Source organism: Oncorhynchus keta, chromosome 26 (assembly GCF_023373465.1).
Source record: "Oncorhynchus keta strain PuntledgeMale-10-30-2019 chromosome 26, Oket_V2, whole genome shotgun sequence".
In the NCBI taxonomy this organism is placed as follows: domain Eukaryota; kingdom Metazoa; phylum Chordata; class Actinopteri; order Salmoniformes; family Salmonidae; genus Oncorhynchus; species Oncorhynchus keta.
The window spans coordinates 45,414,770-45,431,230 of record NC_068446.1 but is presented as its reverse complement, the minus strand read 5'-3'; the positions used below and the strand labels follow the sequence as shown (position 1 = coordinate 45,431,230).

General features: G+C 43.0%; 1 protein-coding gene across 2 annotated transcripts in view; it reads left to right on the top strand.

The window, feature by feature from the left end:
- tle3a (TLE family member 3, transcriptional corepressor a) overlaps positions 1 to 16,461 on the top strand; it is a 107,354-nt gene that overhangs the window by 52,531 nt on the left and 38,362 nt on the right. Inside the window, exons 5-6 of one of the 2 annotated variants that reach the window (XM_052481085.1) lie at positions 241 to 303; positions 3,552 to 3,626. In XM_052481085.1, coding sequence (XP_052337045.1) covers positions 241 to 303; positions 3,552 to 3,626 — 138 coding nt within the window. Of the gene's footprint in view, positions 1 to 240; positions 304 to 3,551; positions 3,657 to 16,461 lie in introns of both variants that reach the window. The other variant, XM_052481084.1, reaches the window with a different exon arrangement.

Below are 16,461 nucleotides of genomic sequence, written 5' to 3'. Positions count from 1 at the left end.
AATGTTTTAAATATCTCTCATGTCAATATCATGCAGTTTGGAGAGGATGTTGAGTCAAGCACTACCGCCTCTCTCTCTCTCTCTTTTCTCTGTCTCTCTCTCTCTCCGCCCGCAGCAGTAATTGTCCATAATCACTGTAAACATCAGCGTACCGACAGGAACGAATACATTCTACTATCTATGTACTTTTACAGCTTTCTAAATTGGAATTTCGTCCTCTTTTTGTGTTTTTTTTCCCAGACCGAGATCGCCAAGCGGCTCAACGCGATTCTAGCTCAAATTATGCCTTTCCTGTCACAAGAGGTGAGTGTGTTTTTTAAAATGGCCTTTTTTGGGGGTTTCTCGTGTCACACTGTGGAGTGTCTGAAGTTAGAGGGGACCACGTAGAGCTGGTCATTGTGCATATTTAGTCAGGATGACACTGTCGTACTGTCTGAACAAGGTTAGATGCTTTTGAATAATTGTGTATGGCACTTGTCCCTAATTCAAGTTTATCCACTTGTGTGAATTAAATGGTCTTGTTTAAAAAAAAAATGTTTTTAATTGTTCAAAACACAATCTATCTTTTGTCATCTAGAATGTGATTGTAAAGTGTGTTGTTGTGATTGTAAAGTGTGTTGTTGTGATTGTAAAGTGTGTTGTTGTGATTGTAAAGTGTGTTATTGTGATTGTAAAGTGTGTTGTTGTGATTGTAAAGTGTGTTATTGTGATTGTAAAGTGTGTTGTTGTGATTGTAAAGTGTGTTATTGTGATTGTAAAGTGTGTTGTTGTGATTGTAAAGTGTGTTGTTGTGATTGTAAAGTGTGTTGTTGTGATTGTAAAGTGTGTTGTTGTGATTGTAAAGTGTGTTATTGAATGTAAAGTGTGTTATTGTGAATGTAAAGTGTATTGTTGAAAGTAAAGTATGTGTTGTGATTGTAAAGTGTGTTGTTGTGATTGTAAAGTGTGTTGTTGTGATTGTAAAGTGTGTTGTTGTGATTGTAAAGTGTGTTGTTGTGATTGTAAAGTGTGTTGTTGTGATTGTAAAGTGTGTTGTTGTGATTGTAAAGTGTGTTGTTGTGATTGTAAAGTGTGTTATTGTGATTGTAAAGTGTGTTATTGTGATTGTAAAGTGTGTTGGTGTGATTGTAAAGTGTGTTGTTGTGATTGTAAAGTGTGTTATTGAATGTAAAGTGTGTTATTGTGAATGTAAAGTGTATTGTTGAAAGTTAATTGTGATTGTAAAGTGTTATTGTGATTGTAAAGTGTGTTATTGTGATTGTAAAGTGTGTTATTGTGATTGTAAAGTGTGTTGTTGTGATTGTAAAGTGTGTTGTTGTGATTGTAAAGTGTGTTGTTGTGATTGTAAAGTGTGTTGTTGTAAAGATTGTAAAGTGTGTTGTTGTGATTGTAAATTGTGTGTTGTTGTGATTGTAAAGTGTGTTGTTGTTGTAAAGTGTGTTGTTGTGATTGTAAAGTGTGTTGTTGTGATTGTAAAGTGTGTTGTTGTGATTGTAAAGTGTGTTGTTGTGATTGTAAAGTGTGTTGTTGTGATTGTAAAGTGTGTTGTTGTGATTGTAAAGTGTGTTGTTGTGATTGTAAAGTGTGTTATTGAAAAGTGTAAAGTGTGTTGTTGTGATTGTAAAGTGTGTTGTTGTGATTGTAAAGTAAAGTGTGTTGTTGTGATTGTAAAGTGTGTTGTTGTGATTGTAAAGTGTGTTGTTGTGATTGTAAAGTGTGTTGTTGTGATTGTAAAGTGTGTTGTTGTGATTGTAAAGTGTGTTGTTGTGATTGTAAAGTGTGTTGTTGTGATTGTAAAGTGTGTTGTTGTGATTGTAAAGTGTGTTGTTGTGATTGTAAAGTGTGTTGTTGTGATTGTAAAGTGTGTTGTTGTGATTGTAAAGTGTGTTGTTGTGATTGTAAAGTGTGTTGTTGTGATTGTAAAGTGTGTTGTTGTGATTGTAAAGTGTTGTTGTGATTGTAAAGTGTGTTGTTGTGATTGTAAAGTGTGTTGTTGTGATTGTAAAGTGTGTTGTTGTAAAGATGTGTAAAGTGTGTTGTTGTGATTGTAAAGTGTGTTGTTGTGATTGTAAAGTGTGTTGTTGTGATTGTAAAGTGTGTTGTGATGTAAAGTGTGTTGTTGATTGTAAAGTGTGTTGTTGTGATTGTAAAGTGTGTTATTGAATGTAAAGTGTGTTATTGTGAATGTAAAGTGTATTGTTGAAAGTAAAGTATGTGTTGTGATTGTAAAGTGTGTTGTTGTGATTGTAAAGTGTGTTGTTGTGATTGTAAAGTGTGTTGTTGTGATTGTAAAGTGTGTTATTGTGATTGTAAAGTGTGTTGTTGTGATTGTAAAGTGTGTTGTTGTGATTGTAAAGTGTGTTATTGTGATTGTAAAGTGTGTTGTTGTGATTGTAAAGTGTGTTGTTGTGATTGTAAAGTGTGTTGTTGATTGTAAAGTGTGTTGTTGTGATTGTAAAGTGTGTTGTTGTGATTGTAAAGTGTGTTGTTGTGATTGTAAAGTGTGTTGTGATTGTAAAGTGTGTTGTTGTGATTGTAAAGTGTGTTATTGTGAATGTAAAGTGTGTTATTGTGATTGTAAAGTGTGTTGTTGTGATTGTAAAGTGTGTTGTTGTGATTGTAAAGTGTGTTGTTGTGATTGTAAAGTGTGTTGTTGTGATTGTAAAGTGTGTTGTTGTGATTGTAAAGTGTGTTATTGAATGTAAAGTGTGTTATTGTGATTGTAAAGTGTGTTGTTGTGATTGTAAAGTGTGTTATTGTGATTGTAAAGTGTGTTGTTGTGATTGTAAAGTGTGTTATTGTGAATGTAAAGTGTGTTGTTGAAAGTAAAGTGTGTGTTGTGATTGTAAAGTGTGTTGTTGTGATTGTAAAGTGTGTTGTTGTGATTGTAAAGTGTGTTGTTGTGATTGTAAAGTGTGTTGTTGTGATTGTAAAGTGTGTTGTTGTGATTGTAAAGTGTGTTTTGTGATTGTAAAGTGTGTTATTGAATGTAAAGTGTGTTATTGTTGTAAAGTGTAAAGTAAAAGTGTGTTAATGTGATTGTAAAGTGTGTTATTGTGAAAGTGTGTTAATTGTAAAGTGTGTTGTTCTGATGTTGTTGTTGTGAAAGTGTGTTATTGTGATTGTAAAGTGTGTTATTGTGATTGTAAAGTGTGTTATTGTGAATGTAAAGTAAAGTGTGTTATTGTGAATGTAAAGTAAAGTGTGTTAATGTGATTGTAAAGTGTGTTATTGTGAATGTAAAGTGTGTTGTTGAAAGTAAAGTGTGTGTTGTGATTGTAAAGTGTGTTGTTGTGATTGTAAAGTGTGTTGTTGTGATTGTAAAGTGTGTTGTTTTGATTGTAAAGTGTGTTATTGTGTGTGGGGAAGATGAGACCCATGATTGGTCAACTCTGTTTGTTATTTACAACTGTAGGGTTGTAAAATTCTCGGATGGGAGTAAGAATTACATTTTCTAGAAAAAGCAGGGAATTTCACAACCCTAGAGCTGTCAATATAAATGAAGTGTCCTAACTGTTCCCTCTGCTTCTCTCCCCTCCCCCCCCCTATAGCACCAACAGCAGGTAGCCCAGGCAGTAGACCGAGCTAAACAGGTCACCATGACTGAGCTCAATGCCACCATCGGGGTACGTGGGCTTCCCAATCTGCCCCTCACCGTGTGTAAACTTTCTTCTTTTAAATTATTATTATTATTATTTTTTTAAAATCTTCATTTAATAAACACCAGCTAGGACAAATCTGCATTAACGTGACTACCTACTGTACTGACCACCCACTACCCTAACAGTCTAGTCTAAAAGTACCTAAAAGCTGCTGGCCTGACAACAGTTTCACCGGTTAGCAGACACGGTGAATTACACATGATCACAGAGTAATATTAATCACACATTTATTAATATATAATATTAATCACACATTTAGTAATATATAATATTAATCACACATTTAGTAATATATCATATTAATCACACATTTAGTAATATATAATATTAATCACACATTTAGTAATATGTCATATTAATCACACATTTAGTAATATATAATATTAATCACACATTTAGTAATATATAATATTAATCACACATTTAGTAATATATCATATTAATCACACATTTAGTAATATATCATATTAATCACACATTTAGTAATATATCATATTAATCACACATTTAGTAATATATCATATTAATCACACATTTAGTAATATATCATATTAATCACACATTTAGTAATATATCATATTAATCACACATTTAGTAATATATCATATTAATCACACATTTAGTAATATATCATATTAATCACACATTTAGTAATATATCATATTAATCACACATTTAGTAATATATCATATTAATCACACATTTAGTAATATATCATATTAATCACACATTTAGTAATATATCATATTAATCACACATTTAGTAATATATCATATTAATCACACATTTAGTAATATATCATATTAATCACACATTTAGTAATATATCATATTAATCACACATTTAGTAATATATAATATTAATCACACATTTAGTAATATATAATATTAATCACACATTTAGTAATATATAATATTAATCACACATTTAGTAATATATAATAATAATCACACATTTAGTAATATATAATATTAATCACACATTTAGTAATATATAATATTAATCACACATTTAGTAATATATAATATTAATCACACATTTAGTAATATATAATATTAATCACACATTTAGTAATATATAATATTAATCACACATTTAGTAATATATAATAATAATCACACATTTAGTAATATATAATATTAATCACACATTTAGTAATATATAATATTAATCACACATTTAGTAATATATAATATTAATCACACATTTAGTAATATATAATATTAATCACACATTTAGTAATATATAATATTAATCACACATTTAGTAATATATAATATTAATCACACATTTAGTAATATATAATATTAATCACACATTTAGTAATATATAATATTAATCACACATTTAGTAATATATCATATTAATCACACATTTAGTAATATATCATATTAATCACACATTTAGTAATATATAATATTAATCACACATTTAGTAATATATAATATTAATCACACATTTAGTAATATATAATATTAATCACACATTTAGTAATATATAATATTAATCACACATTTAGTAATATATAATATTAATCACACATTTAGTAATATATAATATTAATCACACATTTAGTAATATATAATATTAATCACACATTTAGTAATATATAATATTAATCACACATTTAGTAATATATAATATTAATCACACATTTAGTAATATATAATATTAATCACACATTTAGTAATATATAATATTAATCACACATTTAGTAATATATAATATTAATCACACATTTAGTAATATATAATATTAATCACACATTTAGTAATATATAATATTAATCACACATTTAGTAATATATAATATTAATCACACATTTAGTAATATATAATATTAATCACACATTTAGTAATATATAATATTAATCACACATTTAGTAATATATAATATTAATCACACATTTAGTAATATATAATATTAATCACACATTTAGTAATATATCATATTAATCACACATTTAGTAATATATCATATTAATCACACATTTAGTAATATATCATATTAATCACACATTTAGTAATATATAATATTAATCACACATTTAGTAATATATAATATTAATCACACATTTAGTAATATATAATATTAATCACACATTTAGTAATATATAATATTAATCACACATTTAGTAATATATCATATTAATCACACATTTAGTAATATATCATATTAATCACACATTTAGTAATATATCATATTAATCACACATTTAGTAATATATCATATTAATCACACATTTAGTAATATATCATATTAATCACACATTTAGTAATATATCATATTAATCACACATTTAGTAATATATCATATTAATCACACATTTAGTAATATATCATATTAATCACACATTTAGTAATATATAATATTAATCACACATTTAGTAATATATCATATTAATCACACATTTAGTAATATATCATATTAATCACACATTTAGTAATATATCATATTAATCACACATTTAGTAATATATCATATTAATCACACATTTAGTAATATATCATATTAATCACACATTTAGTAATATATCATATTAATCACACATTTAGTAATATATCATATTAATCACACATTTAGTAATATATCATATTAATCACACATTTAGTAATATATCATATTAATCACACATTTAGTAATATATCATATTAATCACACATTTAGTAATATATCATATTAATCACACATTTAGTAATATATCATATTAATCACACATTTAGTAATATATCATATTAATCACACATTTAGTAATATATCATATTAATCACACATTTAGTAATATGTCATATTAATCACACATTTAGTAATATGTCATATTAATCACACATTTAGTAATATATCATATTAATCACACATTTAGTAATATATCATATTAATCACACATTTAGTAATATATCATATTAATCACACATTTAGTAATATATCATATTAATCACACATTTAGTAATATATCATATTAATCACACATTTAGTAATATATAATATTAATCACACATTTAGTAATATATAATATTAATCACACATTTAGTAATATATAATATTAATCACACATTTAGTAATATATAATATTAATCACACATTATAGTAATATATAATATTAATCACACATTTAGTAATATATCATATTAATCACACATTTAGTAATATATCATATTAATCACACATTTAGTAATATATCATATTAATCACACATTTAGTAATATATATATTAATCACACATTTAGTAATATATAATATTAATCACACATTTAGTAATATATCATATTAATCACACATTTAGTAATATATAATATTAATCACACATTTAGTAATATATAATATTAATCACCATTTATTAATATATGTAGCAGTACCTGTTAGTATTAATCACCTTTAGTAATATATAATATTAATCCTTTAGTAATATATACCTATTAATGTGTACATTTAGTAATATATAGTATTAATCACCATTTAGTGTGGGCAGTACCTGTTATGTGTGCAGTATATTAATCCTTTAGTAATATATCTATTAATGTCACAGTACCTGTTAGTGTGTAGCAGTACCTGTTAGTATGTATACCTGTTATGTAATCACACCTTTAGTAATATATAATATTAATCAGTACCTTTAGTAATATATAATATTAATCAGTACATTTAGTAAGTACCTGTTAGTGTTAAGTACCTTTAGTAATAGTACCTGTTAGTTTGTAGCAGTACCTGTTAGTGTATGTGTGGGCAGTACCTGTTTGTGTGTAGCAGTACCTGTTAGTGTGTAGCAGTACCTGTTAGTGTGGGCAGTACCTGTTAGTGTGGGCAGTACCTGTTAGTGTGTAGCAGTACCTGTTAGTGTGGGCAGTACCTGTTAGTGTGGGCAGTACCTGTTAGTGTGTGCAGTACCTGTTAGTGTGTAGCAGTACCTGTTAGTGTGTAGCAGTACCTGTTAGTGTCTGGGCAGTACCTGTTAGTGTGTAGCAGTACCTGTTAGTATGTGGGCAGTACCTGTTAGTGTGTAGCAGTACCTGTTAGTGTGTGGGCAGTACCTGTTAGTGTGTGGGCAGTACCTGTTAGTGTGGGCAGTACCTGTTATTGTGTAGCAGTACCTGTTAGTGTGGGCAGTACCTGTTAGTGTGTAGCAGTACCTGTTAGTGTGTGGCAGTACCTGTTAGTGTGTAGCAGTACCTGTTAGTGTGGGCAGTACCTGTTAGTGTGTAGCAGTACCTGTTAGTGTGGGCAGTACCTGTTAGTGTGTAGCAGTACCTGTTAGTGTGTAGCAGTACCTGTTAGTGTGTAGCAGTACCTGTTAGTGTGGGCAGTACCTGTTAGTGTGTGGGCAGTACCTGTTAGTGTGGGCAGTACCTGTTAGTGTGGGCAGTACCTGTTAGTGTGGGCAGTACCTGTTAGTGTGGGCAGTACCTGTTAGTGTGTGGCAGTACCTGTTAGTGTGTAGCAGTACCTGTTAGTGTGGGCAGTACCTGTTAGTGTGGGCAGTACCTGTTAGTGTGGGCAGTACCTGTTAGTGTGTACCTGTTAGTGTGGGCAGTACCTGTTAGTGTGTGGGCAGTACCTGTTAGTGTGTAGCAGTACCTGTTAGTGTGTAGCAGTACCTGTTAGTGTGGGCAGTACCTGTTAGTGTGGGCAGTACCTGTTAGTGTGTGGCAGTACCTGTTAGTGTGGGCAGTACCTGTTAGTGTGGGCAGTACCTGTTAGTGTGTAGCAGTACCTGTTAGTGTGTGGGCAGTACCTGTTAGTGTGGGCAGTACCTGTTAGTGTGGGCAGTACCTGTTAGTGTGGGCAGTACCTGTTAGTGTGGGCAGTACCTGTTAGTGTGGGCAGTACCTGTTAGTGTGGGCAGTACCTGTTAGTGTGTGGCAGTACCTGTTAGTGTGTGGGCAGTACCTGTTAGTGTGTAGCAGTACCTGTTAGTGTGTAGCAGTACCTGTTAGTGTGGGCAGTACCTGTTAGTGTGGGCAGTACCTGTTAGTGTGTGGGCAGTACCTGTTAGTGTGGGCAGTACCTGTTAGTGTGGGCAGTACCTGTTAGTGTGTAGCAGTACCTGTTAGTGTGTGCAGTACCTGTTAGTGTGTAGCAGTACCTGTTAGTGTGTAGCAGTACCTGTTAGTGTGTAGCAGTACCTGTTAGTGTGTGGGCAGTACCTGTTAGTGTGTGCAGTACCTGTTAGTGTGTAGCAGTACCTGTTAGTGTGTGGGCAGTACCTGTTAGTGTGGGCAGTACCTGTTAGTGTGTGGGCAGTACCTGTTAGTGTGGGCAGTACCTGTTAGTGTGTAGCAGTACCTGTTAGTGTGGGCAGTACCTGTTAGTGTGGGCAGTACCTGTTAGTGTGGAGCAGTACCTGTTAGTGTGTAGCAGTACCTGTTAGTGTGGGCAGTACCTGTTAGTGTGTAGCAGTACCTGTTAGTGTGTGGGCAGTACCTGTTAGTGTGGGCAGTACCTGTTAGCGTGTGCAGTACCTGTTAGTGTGTAGCAGTACCTGTTAGTGTGTAGCAGTACCTGTTAGTTTGTAGCAGTACCTGTTAGTGTGGGCAGTACCTGTTAGTGTGTAGCAGTACCTGTTAGTGTGTAGCAGTACCTGTTAGTGTGTAGCAGTACCTGTTAGTGTGGGCAGTACCTGTTAGTGTGGGCAGTACCTGTTAGTGTGTAGCAGTACCTGTTAGTGTGGGCAGTACCTGTTAGTGTGGGCAGTACCTGTTAGTGTGTAGCAGTACCTGTTAGTGTGTGGGCAGTACCTGTTAGTGTGGGCAGTACCTGTTAGCGTGTGCAGTACCTGTTAGTGTAAATTTCCACCACATTCATTGATTAAAAGGTAACCCAATTTAACCAATCACACAAAAAACATTAAACTTTGAAAATGTTATGCAATTAAAATTATTTTTTTAAAATTGAATTTTCGTTATGCGGGAATAAAGTTAGTACACTTTTACAGTCACATTAAAATGGCTAAAATTAGCATCGGGTGCAAAATGATTAAAACGTTATTAGAGACATTTGGGACCGTCCAGCCTTCCATAAAGATTATAAACCTTTCTAACTGCCTGTGTATATAATGGTTTCTAGCTTCCCTGAACAGCTGCATATCACGGGGGCTGTTCGATGCTAATGCAGAACGGCATAGGATGTTTTTGTGTTGGTTAAGCACCGAGAGGGGCGTGGCTCTGTAGCACCGAGAGGGGTGTGGCTCTGTAGCACTGAGAGGGGCGTGGCTCTGTAGCACCGAGAGGGGCGTAGCTCTGTAGCACTGAGAGGGGTGTGGCTCTGTAGCACTGAGAGGGGCGTGGCTCTGTAGCACTGAGAGGGGTGTGGCTCTGTAGCACTGAGAGGGGTGTGGCTCTGTAGCACTGAGAGGGGTGTGGCTCTGTAGCACTGAGAGGGGTGTGGCTCTGTAGCACTGAGAGGGGTGTGGCTCTGTAGCACTGAGAGGGGTGTGGCTCTGTAGCACTGAGAGGGGTGTGGCTCTGTAGCACTGAGAGGGGCGTAGCTCTGTAGCACTGAGAGGGTGTGGCTCTGTAGCACCGAGAGGGTGTGGCTCTGTAGCACCGAGAGGGGCGTGGCTCTGTAGCACTGAGAGGGGGGTGGCTCTGTAGCACTGAGAGGGGCGTGGCTCTGTAGCACCGAGAGGGGTGTGGCTCTGTAGCACTGAGAGGGGCGTAGCTCTGTAGCACTGAGAGGGGTGTGGCTCTGTAGCACTGAGAGGGGCGTGGCTCTGTAGCACTGAGAGGGTTGTGGCTCTGTAGCACTGAGAGGGGCGTGGCTCTGTAGCACTGAGAGGGGTGTGGCTCTGTAGCACTGAGAGGGGTGTGGCTCTGTAGCACTGAGAGGGGTGTGGCTCTGTAGCACTGAGAGGGGTGTGGCTCTGTAGCACCGAGAGGGGTGTGGCTCTGTAGCACCGAGAGGGGTGTGGCTCTGTAGCACCGAGAGGGGTGTGGCTCTGTAGCACTGAGAGGGGTGTGGCTCTGTAGCACTGAGAGGGGTGTGGCTCTGTAGCACTGAGAGGGGTGTGGCTCTGTAGCACTGAGAGGGGTGTGGCTCTGTAGCACTGAGAGGGGTGTGGCTCTGTAGCACTGAGAGGGGCGTAGCTCTGTAGCACTGAGAGGGGCGTGGCTCTGTAGCGCTGAGAGGGGCTTAGCTCTGTAGCACTGATAGGGGTGTGGCTCTGTAGCACTGAGAGGGGCGTGGCTCTGTAGCACTGAGAGGGGCGTGGCTCTGTAGCACCGAGAGGGGTGTGGCTCTGTAGCACTGAGAGGGGCGTGGCTCTGTAGCACTGAGAGGGGCGTGGCTCTGTAGCACTGAGAGGGGCGTGGCTCTGTAGCACTGAGAGGGGTGTGGCTCTGTAGCACTGAGAGGGGTGTGGCTCTGTAGGGGGTGTGGCTCTGTAGCACTGAGAGGGGTGTGGCTCTGTAGCACTGAGAGGGGTGTGGCTCTGTAGCACTGAGAGGGTTGTGGCTCTGTAGCACTGAGAGGGGCGTGGCTCTGTAGCACTGAGAGGGGCGTGGCTCTGTAGCACTGAGAGGGGTGTGGCTCTGTAGCACTGAGAGGGGTGTGGCTCTGTAGCACTGAGAGGGGCGTGGCTCTGTAGCACTGAGAGGGGTGTGGCTCTGTAGCACTGAGAGGGGCGTGGCTCTGTAGCACAGAGGGTTGTGGCTCTGTAGCACTGAGAGGGGCGTGGCTCTGTAGCACTGAGAGGGGTGTGGCTCTGTAGCACTGAGAGGGGCGTGGCTCTGTAGCACTGAGAGGGCGTGGCTCTGTAGCACTGAGAGGGGTGTGGCTCTGTAGCACTGAGAGGGGTGTGGCTCTGTAGCACTGAGAGGGGCGTAGCTCTGTAGCACTGAGAGGGGTGTGGCTCTGTAGCACTGAGAGGGGCGTGGCTCTGTAGCACTGAGAGGGTTGTGGCTCTGTAGCACTGAGAGGGGCGTGGCTCTGTAGCACTGAGAGGGGTGTGGCTCTGTAGCACTGAGAGGGTGTGGCTCTGTAGCACTGAGAGGGGGGTGGCTCTGTAGCACTGAGAGGGGTGTGGCTCTGTAGCACTGAGAGGGGTGTGGCTCTGTAGCACTGAGAGGGGCGTGGCTCTGTAACACTAAGAGGGGTGTGGCTCTGTAGCACTGAGAGGGTGTGGCTCTGTAGCACTGAGAGGGGCGTAGCTCTGTAGCACTGAGAGGGGTGTGGCTCTGTAGCACTGAGAGGGGCGTAGCTCTGTAGCGCTGAGAGGGGCGTAGCTCTGTAGCGCTGAGAGGGGCTTAGCTCTGTAGCACTGAGAGGGGTGTGGCTCTGTAGCACTGAGAGGGGCGTGGCTCTGTAGCACTGAGAGGGGCGTGGCTCTGTAGCACCGAGAGGGGTGTGGCTCTGTAGCACTGAGAGGGGCGTGGCTCTGTAGCACTGAGAGGGGCGTGGCTCTGTAGCACTGAGAGGGGCGTGGCTCTGTAGCACTGAGAGGGGCGTGGCTCTGTAGCACTGAGAGGGGTGTGGCTCTGTAGCACTGAGAGGGGTGTGGCTCTGTAGGGGTGTGGCTCTGTAGCACTGAGAGGGGTGTGGCTCTGTAGCACTGAGAGGGGTGTGGTTCTGTAGCACTGAGAGGGTTGTGGCTCTGTAGCACTGAGAGGGCGTGGCTCTGTAGCACTGAGAGGGGCGTGGCTCTGTAGCACTGAGAGGGGTGTGGCTCTGTAGCACTGAGAGGGGTGTGGCTCTGTAGCACTGAGAGGGCGTGGCTCTGTAGCACTGAGAGGGGTGTGGCTCTGTAGCACTGAGAGGGGCATGGCTCTGTAGCACAGAGGGTTGTGGCTCTGTAGCACTGAGAGGGGCGTGGCTCTGTAGCACTGAGAGGGTTGTGGCTCTGTAGCACTGAGAGGGGCGTGGCTCTGTAGCACTGAGAGGGGTGTGGCTCTGTAGCACTGAGAGGGGTGTGGCTCTGTAGCACCGAGAGGGGTGTGGCTCTGTAGCACCGAGAGGGGTGTGGCTCTGTAGCACCGAGAGGGGTGTGGCTCTGTAGCACTGAGAGGGGCGTGGCTCTGTAGCACTGAGAGGGGTGTGGCTCTGTAGCACTGAGAGGGGTGTGGCTCTGTAGCACTGAGAGGGGCGTAGCTCTGTAGCACTGAGAGGGGTGTGGCTCTGTAGCACTTAGAGGGGCGTAGCTCTGTAGCACTGAGAGGGGCGTAGCTCTGTAGCGCTGAGAGGGGCTTAGCTCTGTAGCACTGAGAGGGGTGTGGCTCTGTAGCACTGAGAGGGGCGTGGCTCTGTAGCACTGAGAGGGGCGTGGCTCTGTAGCACTGAGAGGGGCGTGGCTCTGTAGCACCGAGAGGTGCGTAGCTCTGTAGCACTGAGAGGGTGTGGCTCTGTAGCACTGAGAGGGGCGTGGCTCTGTAGCACTGAGAGGGGCGTGGCTCTGTAGCACTGAGAGGGGCGTGGCTCTGTAGCACTGAGAGGGCGTGGCTCTGTAGCACTGAGAGGGGCGTGGCTCTGTAGCACTGAGAGGGGTGTGGCTCTGTAGCACTGAGAGGGGTGTGGCTCTGTAGGGGTGTGGCTCTGTAGCACTGAGAGGGGTGTGGCTCTGTAGCACTGAGAGGGGTGTGGCTCTGTAGCACTGAGAGGGTTGTGGCTCTGTAGCACTGAGAGGGGCGTGGCTCTGTAGCACTGAGAGGGGCGTGGCTCTGTAGCACTGAGAGGGGTGTGGCTCTGTAGCACTGAGAGGGGTGTGGCTCTGTAGCACTGAGAGGGGTGTGGCTCTGTAGCACTGAGAGGGGTGTGGCTCTGTAGCACTGAGAGGGGCGTGGCTCTGTAGCACAGAGGGTTGTGGCTCTGTAGCACTGAGAGGGGCGTGGCTCTGTAGCACTGAGAGGGTTGTGGCTCTGTAGCACTGAGAGGGGTGTGGCTCTGTAGCACTGAGAGGGGTGTGGCTCTGTAGCACTGAGAGGGGTGTGGCTCTGTAGCACTGAGAGGGGTGTGGCTCTGTAGCACTGAGAGGGGTGTGGCTCTGTAGCACTGAGAGGGGCGTGGCTCTGTAGCACTGAGAGGGGTGTGGCTCTGTAGCACTGAGAGGGGTGTGGCTCTAGCACTGAGAGGGGCGTGGCTCTGTAGCACTGAGAGGGGCGTGGCTCTGTAGCACTGAGAGGGGTGTGGCTCTGTAGCACTGAGAGGGGCGTGGCTCTGTAGCACTGAGAGGGGCGTGGCTCTGTAGCACTGAGAGGGGTGTAGCTCTGTAGCACTGAGAGGGTTGTGGCTCTGTAGCACTGAGAGGGGCGTGGCTCTGTAGCACTGAGAGGGGCGTGGCTCTGTAGCACTGAGAGGGGTGTGGCTCTGTAGCACTGAGTGGGGCGTAGCTCTGTAGCACTGAGAGGGGTGTGGCTCTGTAGCACTGAGAGGGGTGTGGCTCTGTAGCACTGAGAGGGGTGTGGCTCTGTAGCACTGAGAGGGGTGTAGCTCTGTAGCACTGAGAGGGTTGTGGCTCTGTAGCACTGAGAGGGGCGTGGCTCTGTAGCACTGAGAGGGGCGTGGCTCTGTAGCACTGAGAGGGGCGTGGCTCTGTAGCACTGAGAGGGGCGTGGCTCTGTAGCACTGAGAGGGGCGTGGCTCTGTAGCACTGAGAGGGGCGTGGCTCTGTAGCACTGAGAGGGGCGTGGCTCTGTAGCACTGAGAGGGGGGTGGCTCTGTAGCACTGAGAGGGGCGTGGCTCTGTAGCACTGAGAGGGGCGTGGCTCTGTAGCACTGAGAGGGGCGTGGCTCTGTAGCACTGAGAGGGGCGTAGCTCTGTAGCACTGAGAGGGTTGTGGCTCTGTAGCACTGAGGGGCGTGGCTCTGTAGCACTGAGAGGGGCGTGGCTCTGTAGCACTGAGAGGGGCGTGGCTCTGTAGCACTGAGAGGGGCGTGGCTCTGTAGCACTGAGAGGGGCGTGGCTCTGTAGCACTGAGAGGGGCGTGGCTCTGTAGCACTGAGAGGGGTATGGCTCTGTAGCACTGAGAGGGGCGTGGCTCTGTAGCACTGAGAGGGGTGTGGCTCTGTAGCACTGAGAGGGGTGTGGCTCTGTAGCACTGAGAGGGGCGTGGCTCTGTAGCACTGAGAGGGTTGTGGCTCTGTAGCACTGAGAGGGCCGTGGCTCTGTAGCACTGAGAGGGCCGTGGCTCTGTAGCACTGAGAGGGGCGTGGCTCTGTAGCACTGAGAGGGGCGTGGCTCTGTAGCACTGAGAGGGGCGTGGCTCTGTAGCACTGAGAGGGGGATATAGGTCTGTAGCACTGAGAGGGGGATATAGGTCTGTAGCACTGAGAGGGTTGTGGCTCTGTAGCACTGAGAGGGGGATATAGGTCTGTAGCACTGAGAGGGTTGTGGCTCTGTAGCACTGAGAGGGTTGTGGCTCTGTAGCACTGAGAGGGTTGTGGCTCTGTAGCACTGAGAGGGGGATATAGGTCTGTAGCACTGAGAGGGGGATATAGGTCTGTAGCACTGAGAGGGGCGTGGCTCTGTAGCACTGAGAGGGGGATATAGGTCTGTAGCACTGAGAGGGTTGTGGCTCTGTAGCACTGAGAGGGTTGTGGCTCTGTAGCACTGAGAGGGCTGTGGCTCTGTAGCACTGAGAGGGTTGTGGCTCTGTAGCACTGAGAGGGTTGTGGCTCTGTAGCACTGAGAGGGTTGTGGCTCTGTAGCACTGAGAGGGGGATATAGGTCTGTAGCACTGAGAGGGGGATATAGGTCTGTAGCACTGAGAGGGATATAGCTCTGTAGCACTGAGAGGGTTGTGGCTCTGTAGCACTGAGAGGGTCGTGGCTCTGTAGCACTGAGAGGGTTGTGGCTCTGTAGCACTGAGAGGGTTGTGGCTCTGTAGCACTGAGAGGGATATAGCTCTGTAGCACTGAGAGGGGCGTGGCTCTGTAGCACTGAGAGGGGCGTGGCTCTGTAGCACTGAGAGGGGCGTGGCTCTGTAGCACTGAGAGGGGCGTGGCTCTGTAGCACTGAGAGGGATGTGGCTCTGTAGCACTGAGAGGGGCGTGGCTCTGTAGCACTGAGAGGGGTGTGGCTCTGTAGCACTGAGAGGGGTGTGGCTCTGTAGCACTGAGAGGGGCGTGGCTCTGTAGCACTGAGAGGGGCGTGGCTCTGTAGCACTGAGAGGGGCGTGGCTCTGTAGCACTGAGAGGGGCGTGGCTCTGTAGCACTGAGAGGGGCGTAGCTCTGTAGCACTGAGAGGGGTGTGGCTCTGTAGCACTGAGAGGGGCGTGGCTCTGTAGCACTGAGAGGGTTGTGGCTCTGTAGCACTGAGAGGGCGTGGCTCTGTAGCACTGAGAGGGGCGTGGCTCTGTAGCACTGAGAGGGGTGTGGCTCTGTAGCACTGAGAGGGGCGTGGCTCTGTAGCACTGAGAGGGGCGTGGCTCTGTAGCACTGAGAGGGCCGTGGCTCTGTAGCACTGAGAGGGCCGTGGCTCTGTAGCACTGAGAGGGCCGTGGCTCTGTAGCACTGAGAGGGTTGTGGCTCTGTAGCACTGAGAGGGTTGTGGCTCTGTAGCACTGAGAGGGGCGTGGCTCTGTAGCACTGAGAGGGGGATATAGCTCTGTTGCTCTCAGATCCAGACGTCTATAGACGTGTTAATGTGTTAATATCTAATCTCTCTATAGCCTGGTTAAACCTGACTTATTGGCTCCATAGCCTGGTTAAACCTGACTTATTGGCTCCATAGCCTGGTATGGAAATAGAAGAGCACTGTGATGGATACAGCTCTGTCCATCCACTCTTATCCTAGACAGCTATAGGCCTGTTAACATGTTAATATCTCTCCGTGCTGGTCAAATAGTCCCGGTTTAAGTGATCAGCCTGTGTGTT